Source organism: Dreissena polymorpha, chromosome 3, assembly GCF_020536995.1.
Source record: "Dreissena polymorpha isolate Duluth1 chromosome 3, UMN_Dpol_1.0, whole genome shotgun sequence".
NCBI classification, from domain to species: domain Eukaryota; kingdom Metazoa; phylum Mollusca; class Bivalvia; order Myida; family Dreissenidae; genus Dreissena; species Dreissena polymorpha.
In genome coordinates, this window is record NC_068357.1 from 9,130,448 (window position 1) to 9,152,444 (window position 21,997).

The window sequence follows — 21,997 nt, forward strand, 5'->3', positions numbered from 1 at the left end:
ATAAAACTTTTAATAGACCCAACTGAATCTAGACCTCCTACTCCTTTCTTTGTTCCACTCCATAATATTCTGAAACCACTTTTTCAGTTACAATTGTTAGAGATTACATTCTCAAACATCTATGACAGTTTGTATGATTGTAAAATGTATGTTTTCAGAAATAAAATGTTATGAAAAAAAAGATGCAACACTTTTAAGTTTAATTAATTAAATGTGTCTTCTTTATGTTAAGCCGCTTGGTTCCTTATCTCGCACCAAGTACTTGATTAAAATGAAAAAGCGATCTGTATGTCAAACCAATTCCAATTAATGGTTGTCTGGAGTAGCACTTATGATCACGGCTCTGACCGAGTTCACAGTATAATGCTGGAGTAGCACTTATTATCACGGCTCTGACCGAGTTCACAGTATAATGCTTGAGTAGCACTTATGATCACGGCTCTGACCGATTTCACAGTGTAATGTCAATTATAGCTCAATCTTGGTGCCGTGCACTCACGTCCTTGTGAAGCGGTGTCTGCCTGATAAGACTCCACCTTTTAAGCATTTATGACATGTTACACATGTTTGTTCGCCGACTCATAATTTGTACAACTGTGCATCTTTTAATGGAACGACATGATTTATATTGCAAAATTACAATGTGCTATCATGGTTTTATAAAGTGCAATATAGTACCAATGTGCAACGTGCAATGCTAAGCATTCTCAAATGTAATACGATTATGCTTGCGTAGCATTCTCATGTAAAGTAAGTTGGCATGTATTTGTTAATGTTTGCATGGCATTCAAACGCGCAAAATGCTGGTATGTTATTCCGATGTGCAATATTTTTATTGAAATATGTCCGCGTGACATTCTGCGGTGCAACGGTGCAATATACCTGCATATCATTCTGGTGTGATATATGCTAGTTTTTCACCATCAAATCAAATATTTCTGCATGGAATAATGCAATGTGTTTACATGGCATTCTCATCTGCAATATATGTGCATGGCATTCTGAAGCGAAATATTTGCATTTCTTTCTAAAGTATAACATGTTTGAATGGCATGCTTAATTGCAATTCGTTTGATTTATAGCATGTTGTTGCCAGTGCAAATGGCGTTACTCAACCGCACTTATTGAATACGTACGTTGAATGATATCAGTGTATGTAATGGATGATATGGCGTAACTAAGACATCTATATTTGGTATGACTAATTTGATCGGAACTGTTGCTTTACCACATTTCATACTGAATTGTGACGTATTCGTTACCATCAAGCTCTTCAAAGCAGTCCTGATTAAAACTCATAATGTGTTATCGTTCCTTTCATTCTTCTGGTTAGTCAATATAGTGTTTAATGTAAAAGGGGCTTTTCGCAGATTTCCATTTTGTGTGCTGAAAATGTTTATTTACTATCAACACTTCAACGCTGGGTCATGTCATCTATATCGATTGAAATATCAATGAAGTCAACGATATTTCTTATTTCGATTTATTATCATAAGTAAAAACACGAACGATATATTCGATTGCATGAGTGATTTTATTTGAATGTTTTCTAATAACCATTACTCGAAGCTAATAAAGTAGTTAATTTGTATATTTTTGTTACGATTATGTTATTTAACATATTTATTTTTTTGGAGTATGCCTTCTACAGCCTTTCTACGCCTTCCCTGGAAAACAAACAACATACCATGTATTTATTTGAATAGCTATAAGACATGAGATACGCTCCCTACGAATCGAAATGTTCAATTAAAATCATAACACGCAGACTACATAATGTAATTGAATTGTATGTGTACGAAATTTTCAGAACGGCAGTATATAGAATTTTACGTGACATTTTACACAACTTCTAGCAGTTGGCTTTTACCACACCAAATTGTAAAAAAGGCCTTCTTATACGTAACGAAATCAACACATAGTATGTTACTGGAATTACTCATTATACTAAAAAGTCTTAAACAGAGCTTTGCTATACCCTTCGCAGATGTAATTTTGCACGAGATAACATCGCTCGTCATTCCAGCCCAATTTTCCAGGTCGAATATCTATGCAGTTCTCGTCGCTTAAAAAACACACAAAACATTACTTCAATATGGACAAAGTTACACTCCATGAGGAGAGGACTCTTATGACCAATACTAAATCCTTTATGCAGTGCAAGTGATCAGTTGTCAACATATACGCCACAAAACACAATGCCACAACAAAGCACTTGATCTAAATATGAGTCAACTGTCAATGCAAAGCATCTGGTGTTCAGATCGGTTTAAAATCACGACACAAAACTATTCATGGGTTTGTTGTAAACAGTATTGATATTAATATTCAAATAATCATGTTCGGATGTATTTTAATATCAATTAGCCACACGCCATACAGAACTATTCACGGGTTTGTTGTAAACAGTATTGATATTAATATTCAAATAATCATGTTCGGATGTATTTTAATATCAATTAGCCACACGCCATACATTGGGCCTTTTTTAGTGTTATCATGTATACTGTTTAAATGCTTTACCTTATGACCTGAACACTGATAACAGTGTCTAAGCTAGAAGATAATAAAAGCTCAGAAGAAAATGCGTTCTCATAATATAACGCGTGCTCAGAAGATAATGTGTTCTCAGAAGATAATGCGTTTCCAGAAGATAATGCGTTTTCAGAAGATGATGCGTGCCCAGAAGATAATGCGTGCTCAAAAGATAATGCTTGCATAGAAGATATTAAGTGCTAAGAAGATAATGAGTGTCCAGAAAATAGTGCGCAGAAGATAATGCGTGCTCGGATGCGTTCTCAGAAGATAATACGTGCCCAGAAGATAATGCGTTCTCAGAAGAAAATGCGTTCTCAGAAGATAATGCGTGCTCAGAATATAATGTTTTCTCAGAAGATAATGCGTTCTCAGAAGAGTATATGTACTTAGAAGATAATGCGTGCTCAGAAGATAATACTTGCTCAGAAGATAATGTGTGTTCGGATAATGCGTGCTCAAAAGATAATGCGTACGGAGAAGATAATGCGTGCTCAGAAGATAATACGTTTTCAGAAGATAATGCGTTCCCAGAAGAAATTGCGTGCTTAGAAGATAATGCGTACTCAGAAGATAATGCGTGCTCAGAAGTTAATACGTGTTTAGAAGATAATGCGTGCTCAGAAGCTTATGTGTGCTAAGAAGATAATACGTGTTTAGAAGATAATGCGTTCTCAGAAGATAATGCGTGCTCAGAAGATAATACTTGTTCAGAAGATAAGGTGTGCTCACATGCTGAAACATGCTTCAGAAGAAGGACACATACTTTGGTTTGTAAATTTCTTAGGGTATCTGGAATAGTTTTGTTGAAAATCAACGGGATTCTGACAACTCTGAAATAAATGTGTAGGAATAAGACAATATTGAAAATACTGGAGTAAATGTGTAGGAAAATGCTACATGTACTTGTCGTCAACTTTGCCTTTACCTGTTGTGGTCACTGTTTGGCTCACCGGCCTCCCATTTGGCGTAACTTAGCGGTGTCATTGACGCCATCCAAATCCACGTGCCCTCATTCTCTATGTCTGAACCGCCCACCCAGAAATTCTCTGTGTTTATACATAATTTTATGTTAGTTTATTGTTTACCACTGTTCTCTCCGTTTAAACAGTAATTCAGGCATACCACGGCCATCAGTACCATACTCACCATTTTCCTAGACAGTCTGAAACTGTTTAAAAGCCAATGAAAACTCAAAATCAACGAATATTTCGTACATTAATTCGAACAATAAAGTTAACAAATAAAAATCAATGTCCCTTATAGCAATAGCCAAAATTTCAACGCTAGATGTTGTCTGGTAACATAGATTTCACAAGATACAAAATGCTCTTTTTGTGGGACAATATATTCAACACATGTTCATGTACCATGTAAGTGTTCGTGTATGAATATATATCGTTACAAGAAATTAAAATGAAAAATATTGTGCCACAAAAAAAGTAAAAAAGAGCACTTTATATCTCCTTCAATCTATGTTACCATACATCATCTAACGTTGAAATGTTGGCTATTGCTTTAAGGAACACTAGTTTTTATGGGTTAACTTTATTTTACGAAATATTTTGAGAAATATTCGTTGAGTTTGAGTATTTATGTTACTTTAAGCAGAAAAACAAAACTGATAGCACCTGCTTAACCAGTATTTACGACTGTACTATTTGAATATTATTAAGCTCAAAATTTAGCTCTTAACATTTATCTCTTACTCAATTTAAAACGTGTTTGCAAGCAACCGTTTAAGTTATTATTAAGCATTCTATACATTGATGGTGACGTCACTACGTTATTGTCGCAGAAAAACCGGTGTGTACACAATGATTATTAAGGATATGACGTACGTATTTTCTTTGCAATGTATACACTTGCAAATAGTTTATAACGTATGTAATTACTTTGAAAGGTATTCACTTGGTACTGGAGAAAATATATATTTACTTTGTGTGGTATTTACTTGTGACTGGATAAAATTATACTCTGCGGCATTTTGAATTTCCGCAAGGTATCCGCCAAACAACTCGCATATGGACTGAAAAAAAAATTAATCAGACAAGAAGGTATCCGCCAAACAGCTCGCATAATGACTGAAGATAATTAAACCGATTACATAAAATACAGTTAATTATAAAATCACAGACACTGAAAGAAAACAAACTTGCATTGAATGACTAAACATCAAAGACCGTAATAATTGTCGTACGTCAATGACAGACCAGCGCACTTTTCAGACCACTGAGGAGTTTACACATTTTCGTGATATCTTTCACACATCTTTATGTCAGGATTGAACAAATGATTAGGGCGAGTGTACAAATTACAAATACACATTCAGTAAAACTTCAATTGCAACAGCTGGCGGAAACCCTTATTATGCAATGCGGTCCTTTATTTTTTAGCAAGGAACTAATTGCCAAACAGTTAGTATTTTTTAGCAAGGAACTAATTGCCAAACAGTTAGTATTTTTAGCAAGGAACTAATTGCCAAACAGTTAGATACAAAACACACGCACTAAGCAACACACACGCGTACATAATAAACGCACAAACATAAACCCATGTAAGCCCATTGGACTCTCCCATCCTTCAATATTGGATCAATTTATTTCCAAAATTAGGGATGTCTAGTATATTTTTCTATATATAGACTATTTCTTACAGAAATTCCTTTAAGCAAACAGCGCAGACCCTGATGGGACGCCGCATCATGCACTGCGACATTGGTCTACGCTGTTTGCCTATGCCTTTTTTCTAGACGCTAGGCATAAATGGGTTAACTAAACGTGGGTATCCGCCTTGAAAGATTAAAAGCAAAAGGTCTAAAGTGTTTACATCGGTTTTAATGATTAACAATTACAAGAAACGCGTAATTGAAACACTAATAAGAATTGTTCTTGTGTCGGACATGTAATACTATGTACGAACACAATTGCATGATAAGAAATCTTGACGCTATACATGAGATTGAAAAAAGCAACACATATTCTAATTATGATTTCATTTTTTACTTTAAAATTGACTTCTGATCCAAAATATATCTTTAAGTATGCAGTGCACGAATAGTGTTATATGGCTATCAGCACCGGGACTGTTTTAGTTTTGAAATTGCGTTGTTAAAAACGATAATTAAGTTCATTGAAAAAAAAAACAACTTGATTTATCAAACAATTTAGACCGGAATTCGCCCTAACTAGCAAGGTAACAGGAGTAAGTGTTTGCATTTTTCATTTCTCGAGGGGATTATTTTAATTCGAAGTTTGATTTAATACGAATAGTGAAATGGACATCGTGATTCCTAATATTAATCAGACCTCAGCATTATTCCATTGCTCCTGGTCGTGGCTTATCAGATAACAGCTTTGGCCGTGCGGTATCCATCCGTGATTGCATCGGGTCGCTGAAATATGTAGTAAAACACGTTTTTCCTGTCCACTTCATTTCTCTCGGCTATTTTTATTTTATTTTCTTAATTACAACAAACAATGATTTAATTATTAAAGTGTGAAACTTGAATAAGTGCTTTAACATTAAAAAGTGAAGTTTCGGCTGTTGGAGCAGTATTGCATTGTATTACATACAATTTCGTGGTCCTTTATTTATGGAAAGTACCCATTGGCCAAAACAGTACGGAACAGGACGATACGAAACAACATACACAAATAGTAGAATAAAGCTTGGGTCACCGCCTTGGAACGGTCAATTGAAAGCACTGTGGGTTTAGACCGGTTTTAGAGCGCTCAACCTTATACTTGACCCAGCAATATTCATGATACATACAAATTCAGTATTGATGCAAAGCATCAAAGGGCGTCGGGATTTTCAGTGTAAAAGGAACTCAATGAAGTTACATGGAACGATTTTTTCTACTGTAAATATTAATATATTGGCCGATTATTTTAAACAAAATAGAAAAAAGATACTGGTATAACCATTATCTATGATTTTGTGTTATAACCCCCAAATAACCATTATCTATGATGTTGTGTTTTAACCCCCAAATAACCATTATCTATGATTTTGTGTTGTAACCCCCAAAAATTTCACAGTTCAATTTATTTACATTGGTTTCCATTTTTTTTTACTGGCATCCGAGTGCAGTTTTCATTAATGGAACAGAACTGTGTAGGTTTAAAAAAAATCTGCTTCATCTTGTAAGCGTAATTTCATATTTTTCTCAACTTCAGGGGAGATGATTCTGAACTTATTCTTACGTTGCTCATTTACGATAGGGGTTGAGTACTCATTGATATGAAAACACTGTAAAAGTTTTAATGTGTTTACGAATCCCCCCTCCCAACCTCTCACACATATATTTAATGAGCATAATAAAAACAAAAAATGGTTACAATAAAACAGCATATTTATTTAAACTAAAATGTCTACATCAAAACAAAAAGTTAACATAGAACACAAATAAAATAATTTGATTCTACTTGGTCTCGAACTTTGGGCCTCTCACATGTGAAGCGAGCGTGTAACCACTACACTACGGAACCGCTTGAAAAATCATCTTCTAACTAAGATATTAACAAGCTATTAATAGTTGGTTGAAATGTAAACCTGGAAGTTTAAATGCTGGATAGTGAGCGGGGTTAAAGGTCCATACCAAAGGGTCCATACCACTGGCGAGATACAGGTCAGGCCTGTGGCCTTCTATATGTGGTTCTTAAAAAAACTGTAGGAGGACTTGATAGTAATGAGACTGGGGTGCTGTGATGGTGCTCCTCATTGATAAGCGGCTGCTTCCTTTATCATTATTACAATTAATAATACGTGTCGCGCTTCGCGCTATATAGCGCCTTTATTAGTAAGTAGGCGGTTGCTAGGATAGTGGAACAAAGAAGTTTTGTTTTTATACAAAACCAGAAAGTTTCACCGGTTCGCGTATATGCCCAGTCCCTGTGATCTTTTATTATTGCCCAGTCCCTGTGATCAATTATTAATTAAAAGAATTAGCTTTGCATTATTGGCAATAAATGTTGTAGTAAATGTTATAGGCACATATGCAGTACTTATTTACACTAATTTACAAAAAAAAAATCACCATTATGCAAGATATTCTGACAACAAAAATATATACATTGATCCGTAAAATAACTTTTCCTCCCATAAGCGAAAAAAACGTATTACATACTAGTCGCCGCACTTCAGTGCGACGCCAATGAGTGTAAATAAATACCTGATCTGGCAATATGTATCGTAGAAAAGCACGCAGCTGCGAGAAATAAGAGTCCGAGTGCTTTCCTTGTCAACATAGCGTTTATTTTAGTCCAGCAGATAGTGGTGATGTATGTTAAATTAAAAGTGTCGGCAGTTTTAATCACACCCTCTGATAAGATTACGTCGCCATGTTGACCCCCGATAGCAATATATGATTGACAGCTCCGTTTGCAATGATATTGTTAAAGCAACTATAGAGAACATCTGGAATAGTCAGAAAATTAAAAAAAGCAACATGTGTGATATTTTAGCCAAAATAAGATATACTATTGATTTGTTTTTAAACACAATCCTTGTACGTTTTACAAAAACTGTTAGTACTGTATATCACTAAGATTAAGCATAATATCTCTTCTTCTCCTCCTCCTCCTCCTCCTCCCCCTTCTTCTTCTTCCGTTCTTCTTCTTCTTTTTCTTCTTCTTCTTTTTCTTCTTCTACCGGTACAGCATTCCTTCTAGATGTAAGATTTTGTGGCGGTGCCTAATGGGTAAGGGATGTGAACTGTAAGTTGGGTGTTAATTTAGTCTCAAATGATTTACGTGTCTACAGGCGGATAGGGTGTGGCAACGCCAGACACAGGAGTAAGGGTTTTGAACACTTCCACTTGCGCTGCCTCGTGTATATTGTGATACATTGGATACTGCTGAGTCGGTCTTGGGTGTGGGAAACAGAGAATTATCTTGAAAAATGATGGTGGAATTTTGTTCTGTGTGTTTCAAGTGTGATCCAATATATATAGAGGGTGTCAATCTATCATATTAGTTACTGAGCTTGCATTGTGATATCTGTTTGTTACGAATATGGTTGCGCGTCTTTGGACTTTTTCCAGTTGATTTTTTTCTAAACTTTCGGATGTGTGTCCCAGATTGTGGAAGAGTATTCTAATTTAGGCATGACTATTGCTTTTAAAGCATGATATTTCACTATGGTGAGTTAATTTTGAGGTTGCGGGGAAGAAATGCTGATGTCTGGTTTGCATTTTTGTAATTGAATTAATATGTTTATGCCATTTGATATTACTTTTGAGTGTAAGACCTTGATATTTGGGTTTACCATATTTTTGATACGATACACGTTATGTCATGCGTTAATTTCAACAAGCATGAGCTATGTAGAGAAACACAAATACGATACACTATGGTGAAGTGTAACCTTAAGCGCTAGGGTAATATTTTCCTAAGCTCATATTTTTCTCTTTATGGCGATAATTAATAACAATATTTCATTTCCGGAGATTGCGGAAAACAAAGTTGAAATGTAGATTTTCTTGCATTTTGCGAGTCTCCACGAATCTGCAATCATGTCGGGGTCGATAACCGTTGCAGAATTTATCGACCAAACATTGGAGGACTACAACTCCCCAACAACTTCAACGTTCGACAAGAATATGTCATGCTGCAAATCGGCTGTCACCAAAATTGAGGAAGTTAGTTGCATTTGATTGTTTTCATGCTTAAGAATAATCGAACTGCGTTTGTTCCTTTTGTAAAATTGAATGATAAAGAGTAGGTTTTTTAGTTAACAGCATCTACACTGTTGTGTTCAGATATTGTGCCATTTAATAGTAGGTAAGGAATATAAGAGGTATATGATATCATAAGAGGTCACAGGCGGTTAGCGTGTGGCTTTGAACACAGGGATAGTTAGGTAAAAAATACTCTATTATACTATATACATATATACAAGGGATACAACTGTCAAATTTCCTGCACAACATCATGGTCTGAACAATAGCAAAAAAATCGCTTCTAAAAGCAATAATTACTCCAAAAAAACTGTATAACAACAGCTCAGACATTTATCTATCAGATAATAACTATGTTAATAGCAGTAAAAGTGTTCATAGTTGTGTTTGAAACGAAAGTGTCATGAAAAACGGTAAAATTTTCGAAATGCAACACAGGTGTGCACACCCACTTTGACACATTTTGTTTCATAATTTAATAATTACAGAGAAGTTGAGCAAATTTTACCTTGTTTTATTATCCATAGACACTTTATTAATCAAAGTAGACACCTTCCATAATTGCATGTAACTGCATATATGTATAACACAGTAAATATTAAATTTGTTTACATTTTTACTATCTTCAAGGATTTGTATGCAATTTGTCAGGTAATGTTACCTGGAACGTGAATGGCTGTATTTATTACTGCAGTGGAATTTCAACCAATCAAATCGCATGTTAGAAATACATGTGAACTATCCAAAATGAAAGTAAAACATTGTCATTGTGAAATTGGAGCAGATTGATATGAATTTCTAGCAAAATATGCTCACTAAATAGTAATTATGTTCTATTTTACTATGAAAAAAAACTATCCAAGGAATATGTACCAGCAAAAGAGCTTTATAACAAAGGAATACGAAAATTACTTCTAGAATTCTCAGGTTTCAGCTGTGCACACCTGTGTCCAAGTAAGGATTTTTGAGCATTTTGAATGAAACTTTCTCTCCTAGTTCAATGAAAAGCTTGTACTTTATTGCCAAGTGTATTATTTTCTGAAAGATAAATGTCTTGGCTGTTGTAATACAGTTTAATTGGTGTATTTTTTGCGTTTGGAAGCAAATTTTTCGCTATTGTTTACACCATGAAGGTGTGCAGGAATTTTCACAGTTGTATCCCTTGTATATATATGTAGTATAATAGAATATTTTTACTTAACGGTCCCTATGGCTTTGAATACAGCGCCCTCACACTACTTAGGGGGAAGGGGTCCGCAGCCCTTAGGAGGGTCTCATTATTACATTTGTACATGTATATATGCACTATATTCATTGCATTATTCATATTTTAGTATGTTTAAAAAGATAAATTTGAAGTAGAATTGAGATTTAATAATCATGAGACACATCTTTCTATTAAAAAAAATTCTATTTTTTTTTAGGGGGAATTTTTCCCCCAAAAAGGGGAAAAAAGTATACTTTTCAGGTGGGGGACTGCCGCCAAAATTCGGCGGCAGATTTGATAGAATGAGGGCCCTGGAATATGATATTAATTAGTAAAAACATCAGTTTGAATGAAGAATAATAGAATTATAACAAAAATCAACTTCTCTAAAAAAAGGTTCACTATCAAATAAATACATAACATGGTATTTAATTTAAAATCACTCGAAACAGGGTGAATCGCTTTGAACAGCAATAACTTCATAAATTGTGCAGCAATTTCCATGAACTTAATCTTATTCAACGCAGAAATGAATTTCCTTTCTGAGTTATAAAGGGGAAAAGAGTGTGCATTTATCTTAAATAATAGCGCATCATCCAGCTTTGATTTGAAAAGGGCAAAAGTAAATACAAGTGCAGTTCAGTTAACCCTTTATTCAACTGTAGTCTGTATATTGAATGTTGTGTGGTAAAAAGCTGAAAATATACAAAGAGAAAAGAAATACATTTAAACCTTATTATTAATTCTAAATGGTACAATGATGGTGAAGATATGCATCATATTATGAAAATAAAGTAGCGAAAACAATGAGTACATTAAAACCTTATTATTAATTCTAAACGATACAATAAGTAATGCATCATATTATGAAAATAAAGGAGCGGAACGATGGGTACGAAATCCGGGTATGAAACATTATTGGCTAAAACATTTACTTATACAGGTTACTTAAGACATTTCTATACCAACAAAGTCATAACGAGATCATATTTCAACAAAACAGATGTTAAATTACTTACATTGTGAGGGGGAAAAGTGTAAAGACTATATTTTTTGTAAATGCAGGAAAAAAACGCTATGAGTACGAAAACTTTTCGATCGAATAATGAGCCTAAAGAAACTGAGGACAAGAAAAAACGGTTACAACACAGGGGCTATTTTGTCAAAAAACATAGACGAGTGCCCGGTCATTGTCAAAATACACAACTTTGTTAAGTTTGCACAAAATTTATTAAGTATTTTGTCCAAAAAGTTCAACCGCGTGTTTGAAAACTTTCAAAGTGAAATGCTATGTGTGGTATATTTTTTATTCAATCAACAAAAACGTTCATTATAATACTTTCGAAGGTTTATAAAATAGAGTGGACATTGTAATTCTTCATAGAGAAGCTAGTGAGCTCAGTGCTCCAGCTAGAATTTGAAAAGGGCAGGGTGGCTTTTTTGTCAAAAGGGCACTTTCGACGCGCAGTATTTTGTGAAAAGGGCACTTTCGACGCGCAGTATTTTGTGAAAAGGGCACGTTCGAGCGCGTAGGTGTTTCTGGAATGCTTTCTATTGCATGTTAATTTATATGTTATAAATAATTGTATTATTCCCATTATTATTAAACCATTCAAATATAATGTCTACAATGAGGATTAAACTAATTACAATGTAATAAGAGATTTATGAATTATCATATGTAAAAAAAAAAAAAAAAATTTTTTTTTTTTTTTTTTTTTTGGAGTGGGGGGGGGGGGGCAGGGCGGAGGTTCGGGGGGGCAGGGCGGAGGTTCGGGAGGGCAGGGCGCGGCGCCCTTCGATTTAGGCCTAGCTGGAGCACTGGAGCTACATACATTGTTTGTTTGCAATTTTTCAAACCTGTGATGTTTTTGTTGATTGAATAAAAAATATACCACACATAGCATTTCACTTCGTGTGTTTGTGTATTTTGACAATGACCGGGCTCTCGTCTTTGTGTTTTTGTAAATGGTTTTGAATTAATGAAGAAATTATCAAAAACGTTACCTGAAGCGATGTTTTGTTGATATCCAATTGTGCCACACATAGCCGAAAAAGTCACGTGGTACAGGCATCTTGCAATGAGGAATAAATGAATTACAATGTTATTAGAGATTTATAAATTAAAAAATGTCTTTATAAAAAAACATTTTATTTTTTTTATAATAAAAGGGCAAGAGGGGGTAAGGCCAAAAAGAAAGTGATTTAGTTCAACTACAGAAAATAAAAATATATTTTTAGCACAATGCACAAATCTCTCTTTTATCCATCTGTGACTTTTCTGAAGTTCGAGAGTGACTTCCAAATTCCGCCTTACACTACTTAATTAATACTGTTAACTTTGCGATCATTTTCGCGGTTTTTATACATACTCAGGACCCAGTGTTAAAGCAATCATGGGTGCATTAACTGACCCTTTTTCACCCTGAAATCAGTCGACTGGTTAAAAAACCACAAAAAATCCTACCTACCCAGTCCCTCCTACATTTTTCTGGCCATGTTCCCTGAACCAAGACTATTTTTTTGTTTGGCCTAATGGAAGGGCAGTGTGGGGCTTCGGGAGGGCAGGGCGGAGCTCCCTTCAATTTAGGCCTAGCTGGAGCACTAGTGCATTTACATGTAGTAATAACTAAACTCTTTAGTTATTTTTAATGGAATGTTTATTTTAACAAAGTCATTTGTGCCATTATCTGGAGATTTCAATAAACATCGTTTTTCCCCATCACTTTGGGAATGGTACCAGTACCTGTGAAATTAGGAAAAAAATTCATAAAAAATGGGAAATTTATTAATTATGCTGAAAACTTTATAAAACTAAGTTATAGAAATAATAAGTTGCATATTAACTTCAAAGTGGTGAGTTATTTCCTGTAAACAATGATTTCATTAACCTTAACAGTAATAACACTCTTTAAAGTTTAAATTGAAGCTGTGCTTGAGGGTATCAGCTTTCACTGTCTTAATCTGAAATCTGAGCCTCAGTAGGAATACCTGCCTCTAACTAAACCAGATTTTCTCCAGTAGACTCAACTGTCAATGAAACAATAATCAACATCTGAAAACTATGTATTGATATATAATCCCTTATTCAGGAGTTTCGCTGGCGATTGCTAATGTTGCGAAAATTTTCAAAAGTGGCGACAAATTTTTTGACCCAGTGACACCCCTGTTTATTGTGAAAGTCAGAATTGTTTCAGCGTGAAATGTGATAATCAGTTACATAATTATTAACGTGTGGTAAAAAAGTTTGGCTTCAAGGCACTGAAGATGCGAACAATTGTGATTTCACTAGCTTTCAAAAGTTGGAAGTCCTGACTTTCAAGACTTAAATTGTGGACATCTCAGATGATAAAGTTGGATGTCCCAATTTTATTTCAATGAATATTTTAGTTAACACTAAATCACTGAAATGGATCACCATTTTACACAAGCGCATATGCGAAGTGAATTGTTAGATAGGATAATTCCCATTGAACATGCATAAATCAAGTGACGCGATGTGCGATCATTGCACACTGTTCATATTTGATTATAACGACCAATCAATGAGTGACTTAAATTTAAATTATTATTCGTAAATTGACTTATTTTTTCTATATTATAAATGGGTCAACACTTTCTCATTGTGTGCATTAATTTCAATCTAATTTCTTAAATTCTGAAATAATACATGTACTGAGTTGCACTTCTATATTTAATTACGGCTCATGATAGGTCATGAAATCTTTTCTACAGTCCATCTCCCCCTTACGCTGATTCAGTTGTCAGTTACTGGCATAAGTATGTGCACTTATTAATGGTTAACAAACTAAACAAGGAAACTGTGAGTAGGTAACTGACTGCGGTAGTACAACTGAAATACATGTATTGTTGAAAACAAGAAATATCCAACCTGACCAATGAAACAAATGAACAAACACAAATTTGCAGAGTAGGTTCCCACTGAACTAGGATGTTTCGCATGATTTTTAGCGAGGCTGTTTTCGGAGATTGTCATATATTAAGCCAGCTCGTCGTCCGCCATAGGCATCATGCTAAAACCTTTACATTGGCCATAACTTTTTAAATATTGAAGATAGCACCTTGATATTTGGCATGCATGTCTATCTCATAGAGCTGTACATTTTGAGTGGTAAAATTTCAAGGTGAACATCATCCTTCAAGGTCTAGGGTCGAAAAAACAAAGTCAAGGGAAGTAATAAGCTTTAAATGGACATAGTTATCTGACCTGCCACATATATATTTTTCTTAAATAAATCAAAGCGGCGCAGTAGGCAGCATTGTGTTTCTGACAAACACATTGTGGTAAAAGGTCAAGGTCATCCTTTAAGGTCTATGGTAAAAAATACAGATATAAGGGAAGTAATAAGCTTTAAAAAGGGAGAAAATTTATTCAATATTGAACATAGCCACTTTATATATTTGGCATGCATGTGTATCTCATGGAGCTGTACATGTTGAGTGGTGAATCTACAGTCACAGTAGTGGCTTTTAATTATTTGCTACTAAAAATAGAGATTTGTTACAGACAATTATTTTCAAGGGAAGTAATTTATATAAATATAAATCTCATATTATATTATTTCCTTATCAAAAATTGAAGTTCTTTTCACAGTTACTGTACAGATTTATTATTTTGATTATATATAACCCAAATGATTGATTTTCTTTTTTAATGAGACCGTTCCCCCCCCCCCCCCCCCCCCCCTCCCTAACCTTAAGGGAGATGATTTCTATACCTGCCAAATGATAAATAGAAATGTTATTTCAATGCGGTGCAGTAGGGGGCATTGTGTTTCTGACAAACACATCTCTTGTTGGGTCACTAGGTCAAAGGTCAAGGTCACTGTGACCTCTAAAAAAAAAATCTGACAAGCTTTTGCAGCCGAGTGTGGCACCCGTTATGCCGTGCTCTTGTTTAGATAGTTATGGGACCTCTTATTTTAGAAATTGGAACTGTAAACATACCTTTTTAAAATGCAGAAATAAATTATGTATACTTATATTTACAATAATCTTTGACCTTTCAAAAGCTTGCAAATTTCATTTAGGATTTAGATGCAGACAGAAGCGAGTTAACAAAATTAAAGAAGTCAGTGAGAGCTCTCTACAATTCAACAAGCAGTAAGTAACACATTCGAACAAATTAGATGTGTATATTACCAACTTGGGATGAATTATTGGGATTGAGTACTATTTACCACCTTAGGATTTATTTATACAACTTATTTATAAATAATAATATGTGCATTTAAAAAAATGATTTCTTTTACATTAACATGTGTGCATTTTTTGTTCTTTTGTTTTTAATCAAAACATTGCTTGTCTTCCTAACATGTTGGTTTTTCTGAGAAGTTAGACTTCATAGCAAATTGTTGGTACTAAATTAAACTTATATGTGAAAAAGTGTGTCTATGTTGTTTTTTACTTCACTCTTTTGTTGTAAACCTAACTCAGCTTTGCATGATACATATAATTCATGTACATTCGTAATAATCAGTGAAACATAATTGCATTTGTTGTACTTACAAATTAAAGTCTGCTTGCATACAATAAATGATTGTCAATGATTTACAACATAGTTTTGATACATGTATTAGTTAGTATAGGTTAGCAGGATGTGCATTTTAAATTGAAAACGTGGTCACATGTATTTGAAATTTCAGAATATGCACAGAATGAGAGTGATATAGCTGAGAACCTAGAGAGACTTGCAAACAGCACGAACAATTCTCATAAGCAGATAAGTAAGTAATGCTTGCAATACAGATCAAAACTAGCTAATACTTGCAATACAGATCAAAACTAGCTAATACTTGCAATACAGATCAAAACTAGCTAATACTTGCAATACAGATCAAAACTAGCTAATACTTGCAATACAGATCAAAACTAGCTAATACTTGCAATACAGATCAAAACTAGCTAATACTTGCAATACAGATCAAAACTAATTAGTACTTGCAATACAGATCAAAACTAGCTAATACTTGCAATACAGATCAAAACTAGCTAATACTTGCAATACAGATCAAAACTAGCTAATACTTGCAATACAGATCAAAACTAGCTAATACTTGCAATACAAATCAAAACTAGCTTATACTTGCAATACAGATCAAAACTAGCTAATACTTGCAATACAGATCAAAACTAGCTAATACTTGCAATACAGATCAAAACTAGCTAATACTTGCAATACATATCAAAACTAGCTAATACTTGAAATACAGATCAAAACTAGCTAATACTTGCAATACAGATCAAAACTAGCTAATACTTGCAATACAGATCAAAACTAGCTAATGCTTGCAATACAGATCAAAACTAGCTAATTCCCCTTTTCTCCTGATATGCATGAGTTGCAACAATGTTAGTAACGTAATGTAAGCAAATACAACAAGGGTGCTGGTATACAAACTGTGAGGTCTCACGAATTGCAGCATAGACATGGAGGGACCTCATTTATGTTGAGATTCAACACCAAAATCCATTTAGATATGGATATATGGTTTAAGATCAGGCATTTCTTAACAATAGTTTTGGTAATATGCTACCAAAAGAAGTAAAACATGAACACTGTGAAATGGTGTAATTCTGAATTGTCAAGTAGCAAAACCAAAGAATGAAACAAAATAGTTTTTTGTGCTCCGTAAACATGCAAATAAAATAAGAAAATTGCATTCACAACCAAGTTTGGGAAATGATTTCATCTTAATATGTTTGAAAATTTAAAGTTAGTAAAACTTTCAATTTCACATGAAAAATGATTTAAAATTTAGTTCCTTGTAGCATGGTACTTGAATGCTATTCATGACGCACAGTGGCACTAGAAAATATTGTTATATCAGGGCTCAGCCTAGGTTCAAACTTGAGGGAGAAGTGACTTCTCCCTGAGCTGAAATAAGGGAGAAATGAGGCCACTAGAAGGAGAAGTGATTTCTGTTCGGCGTTTAATAAAATCTTCGCTTGTTTTATACCCCTCATTATACCAAGCCTTAGTATCATCATCAATGACAAACAAATACTATTTTCAAATTCAATAAATCCTTACATATTAACTCACACAAATCAATTCATACAAATAAAACTTGTGATTTCCATGTGCATCATAAAAATAAACAGTACTTTAATAATGCAATGACAATCCAAACCCTATTTACATCATAATGTATCAATACATGATAATTAGTCAGTGATTTTTTCACCCAATTGGGAACAGGTCCGGTACCAATGCCATTGGGAATTCTTCGCGTCATGAAATCACCAAATTGTGGTACATGTAAAAACGAGTCTTAACAAAACACAATCTTAATGCATGGGACCAAAGACCTATAGATTGCATATAGTATATCTATTACTGTTTATCCGAATTGTATACATATCCGAAATATGTACACTTGAAAATGCCTTACCTGTTTCATTTACTAAACCAAATTGTCCTTGTTTTTATCTGGTTTAACAAACCTTATTACACGTACATGTTTGTTAAATCCAGTTAATGCTTTCTCCATTATTGAATCACCATTAGTCTACTTGTAAATTGAATCGCCAGCTTTGAATTGAACGCGGGTTTAATGTTACAATACATCTGCCATGTGCAATGTCGTAGGTCATGAGTCATGACGTAGCAATTTTATTCTACTCGGATAATTTATATCTAATCGAGGAAATGTGTTTTCTCAGTGTCTATTGTGTAGTACCGGTATTAGGACTTGTTAGTATAAAAATGAACTGTGATTCCAGTTTATATAAGATGGGTGTTACTCGTAATTATCGGTGGATTAACAAACTGACAAAACTCGCTGGACTTTTACAGTAGTGGATCTACATAATTAATAGACCTTTGATCAATTTTGTTTTTCTTTAATATTTTTTCCGACTTTCTTTAACCATGCCGTCTGTCAAAAACATGTAATTATCGAATGGTCAATCAATTATCACGTAATCATTAGACAACTTACATCACGCGCAAAGAGGTTGCGGGATATAAAAAAAGTCGTTTACGTATGGATACGGTAGATAAAATTATGGAAATTAGCACTACAGTTTGCACGGGTAGGTTGTTAGTTTTCGTTTATATGGTTATGAATTAATGTCTGACAAAATAAAATGCACATCGACTGGATAATTAGTGTTAAAGAGTTTTGAAACACAAAACAAGTAAACAGTAGAACATATTAGAATAAATCGTATTCATATTTACTGTTGGGAATGTGTTGCGCGTGTAAACTTTTTTGAGCGTAAATACATGTCTATAACGACGTCATTTCATCGCTCAGGTAAACTATTGCATATGTATATACAATGCGCGCGTTCTCATTGGTAACTATCGATCTTAATGTACCGCTTAACTCCGCCTGCAAGGCGTGTACTAATTGGGCTTGCAGAACAGAGAACTATACAAACTGTCGGCGAAATGAAACTCGCTATGATCTTTTGATATAAACCGTTATTGTTTGGAGTGAATGCCCATGTATGCTAGTTGCCTGGATAAGCTTTCACAGCAGTCGATCTTTTGCTGTGATAATAAACTGATTACATAACAAGCGTCATCGATGACTTTATGACATGTGAAAATAGAGAATTTTTAGATGAAAAAGTTGAGAAAAAAAAACTTCGCTGTTGTAAAAAAAAAGAAGGCGAAGTCAACTTCTCCTTCATGTAATTTAAGGGCGACATTATTATGTCCCGGGCGAAGATGTCGCCCACGTCGCCCTCACGGCCGAGCCCTGTATATTTGTTTACAAACTTCCTTGTTTTCCAGATGACGCACTTCACCAGTTTGCACAGTTCACAAAAACTCTGGGAACTCTTATAGAAGACATGGTGAGTGCGAAAAAAGGAACTTGGGCAATCACAGTTTGACTCGTTATATATTTGTAACTTACCAGAAGGCAATGTGCACATGGTGAGTTTTAGTGATCACCTTTGGTCTTTCGCCCGTCATATGCTTTCAACATTTACCTTGTAAACACTTAGGGCCAAAAACTAGAATAAGATGAATGAGTCAAATTAATAAAAAATATTTTGCACACTCCAGAGACCATATTCATTGCCCAATCAACATGAAACTTGGTCTGAACAGTAGTAGAAAAAAAGAAAAATCTTGTGAAGACTTTATTAGAGGTCACATTTTTTGTTTAATCATCATGAAAAGTATTTGTTCTGATTACATAGGGCCATGTTTAGAAATGGTTCTTGAAACAACACAACAGATGATCTTAACAGTTCAGTTCCTTCCGGTCTCAGGTTAGCAACCTAGGGCTTTCGACAAAGTTTTGCTTTAATATATATAAAAATGTTGATGATGACCAACCAGTGTCTGTGTCAAACATCAGTCAGGATCTCGGTTATTGAACAATAACATGTCTATAATGAAGAGTGTCCGTCCAATCAAATGTCTCAGATGAAGAGTGACCATCCAATCAAATGTCTATGATGAAGAATGTCCTTCCAATCAAATGTCTCAGATGAAGAGTGCCCTTCCAATCAAATGTCTTTGATGAAGAGTGTCTGTCCAATCAAATGTCTCAGATAAAAAGTGTCTGTAACAAATAAGACCCTAGAAGTGCATCAGTTAGGATTTCAGTTTATTTAACAGCGATTTTCCTTGTCCAATTGGGAAAAGTACCCGTACCGGTCCAATTGGGAAAAATTGAGTTGTGAAAACCTCAAAATTGGGAAAAATCGAGTCGTGAAATCCTTAAATTGGGAAAATCGCGTCGTGAAGTTTGGGTCTTATTGAATACATCATACAGTTCATACTTAATTGAACATACCCATTAAAATAATCATTTGCAGGCATGCCTTAATGACCATTAAGTAATAAAGTTGATATAAATGACAAAATATTATAAAGAACACACACAATCAATAACAAGTTGTTTTAATCTCTTGTAAAGCAATGTCTCTGTCTTTCATTTTTTTGAAAATTTCAACAATATTTGATGTTTGATCATCTATCAGTTGCTGGCATCCCTCTCTGCACAGCATCATTAGTGCTGTCAATGTGTCGTGTGATAGACAGGTCCGATTGTTTGTGCAAAGATTGTTCATTAGACTGAACACCCTTTCCACAGAGGCAAGGTTACAAACCGACGTAAAACAGTACGCTGGCTGCCTGACAAAAGAACCGGAAACAGTAACGACTCTATTGATTGCACGCGCTGAATATTAAAATTAATCGAGCGCGTGGTTACACACAACTATACGATTTTCTTTGTTCGCTCGCCGAAAGTTGGGATTTGTAACGAAAGTTTCGGTCGTTTTGAGAAAAAACTCGGACGCCTATTGGTATTTTTTCTGATGCCGATTGGGAATTTTGGGAATTTTCGCTCGTTTGGGAAAGTACCATTTACCGGTACTTTATAAAGAAGGAGGACAATCGCTGTTTAACAATAACATGTCTATGATGAAGAGTGTCCGTCCTAAATGAGAATTTAAACTGAAAACTCTAAAATGGCTTGTGAAAAAATATTTAAGTAAGTTTATGCAATTAAGTACCAAGCAATCAAAAATACTCACAATGCACACTTTGAAGATTTGGGGATGTGAAATTTCCCAGTTTCTGGGTTTGTCGTGCTTATTTATCCCAAATTGATCCCAACTGATACTTTTCCCAAGTGGAGAAAAACAAGGCTGTATCCTTCATCAATTTGGTGCAACCCAATAGGCTTGCATCAATTACTCTCAGTTGGTCAGCAAAACCTCAAATGAAATATATTCATCAAAAAGCTTTCAATTTTGCCTTTCTAAGACGGCTGCTAAAACATTGAGTCGACGCTCTTGGAAAACAGAGCCTAATACATTTGCTTAAAGTTTCGTCCCAGATTACTGGATTTTTGCTAAGCAGAGTTTTTATGTCCCCCACTATAGTAGTGGGGGACATATTGTTTTTGCCCTGTCTGTTGGTTGGTTGGTCTGTTGGTTGGTTGGTTGGTTTGCGCCAACTTTAACATTTGCAATAACTTTTGCAATATTGAAGATAGCAACTTGATATTTGGCATGCATATGTATCTCATGGAGCTGCACATTTTGAGTGGTGAAAAGTCAAGGTCATCCTTTAAGGTCAAAGGTCAAATATATGGGTCAAAATCGCTCATTTAATGTACACTTTTGCAGTATTTCAATATTCAAGATAGCAACTTGATATTTGGCATGCATGTCTATCTTATGGAGCTGCACATTTTGAGTGGTGAAAGGTCAGGGTCATCCTTCAAGGTCAGATGTCAAATATATGTGGCCAAAATCGCTCATTTTATGAGTACTTTTGCAATATTGATGATAGCAACTTGATATTTGGCATGCATGTGTATCTCATGGAGCTGCACATTTTGAGTGGTGAAAGGTCAAGGTCATCCTTCAAGGTCAGAGGTCAAATATATGTGGCCCAAATCGCTAATTTTATGAATACTTTTGCAATATTGAAGATAGCAACTTGATATTTGGCATGCATGTGTATCTCATGGAGCTGCACATTTTTAGTGGTGAAAGGTCAAGGTCATCCTTCAAGGTCAAATATATGGGTCAAAATTGCTCATGTAATGTCACTTCTGCGATATTGAAGCTAG

General features: G+C 34.7%; 2 protein-coding genes across 7 annotated transcripts in view; one reads left to right on the top strand and one right to left on the bottom strand.

The window, feature by feature from the left end:
• Positions 1-1,515: 1,515 nt before the first annotated feature.
• Positions 1,516-7,879, bottom strand: LOC127874111 (C-type lectin domain family 4 member M-like). Of its 2 annotated transcripts, XM_052418249.1 has the most exons (6): positions 7,712-7,879; positions 5,844-5,929; positions 4,474-4,564; positions 3,464-3,584; positions 1,979-2,065; positions 1,516-1,667 (listed from the first exon to the last, which is right to left on the bottom strand). In XM_052418249.1, exons 1-6 carry the CDS (start codon positions 7,785-7,787, stop codon positions 1,646-1,648), a joined length of 483 nt encoding a protein of 160 aa, XP_052274209.1. In that variant the 5' UTR covers positions 7,788-7,879; the 3' UTR covers positions 1,516-1,645. The 2 variants fall into 2 exon arrangements, with proteins under 2 accessions (XP_052274209.1, XP_052274208.1); XM_052418248.1 differs by lacking the exons at positions 1,516-1,667; positions 1,979-2,065 and adding an exon at positions 3,158-3,368.
• Positions 7,880-8,930: 1,051 nt separating this feature from the next.
• Positions 8,931-21,997, top strand: part of LOC127872882 (arf-GAP with SH3 domain, ANK repeat and PH domain-containing protein 1-like) — a 78,130-nt gene continuing 65,063 nt past the window's right edge. For 4 of the 5 annotated variants that reach the window (XR_008045825.1, XM_052416347.1, XM_052416350.1 and 1 more), the window contains exons 1-4: positions 8,931-9,178; positions 15,476-15,548; positions 16,091-16,171; positions 19,192-19,253. Coding sequence is in view for 4 of the 5 variants with exons in the window: in XM_052416347.1 (XP_052272307.1) it covers positions 9,053-9,178; positions 15,476-15,548; positions 16,091-16,171; positions 19,192-19,253 (342 nt within the window). In the remaining variant the exon portion in view is untranslated. The remainder of the gene's footprint in view (positions 9,179-15,475; positions 15,549-16,090; positions 16,172-19,191; positions 19,254-21,997) is intronic. The other variant, XM_052416349.1, reaches the window with a different exon arrangement.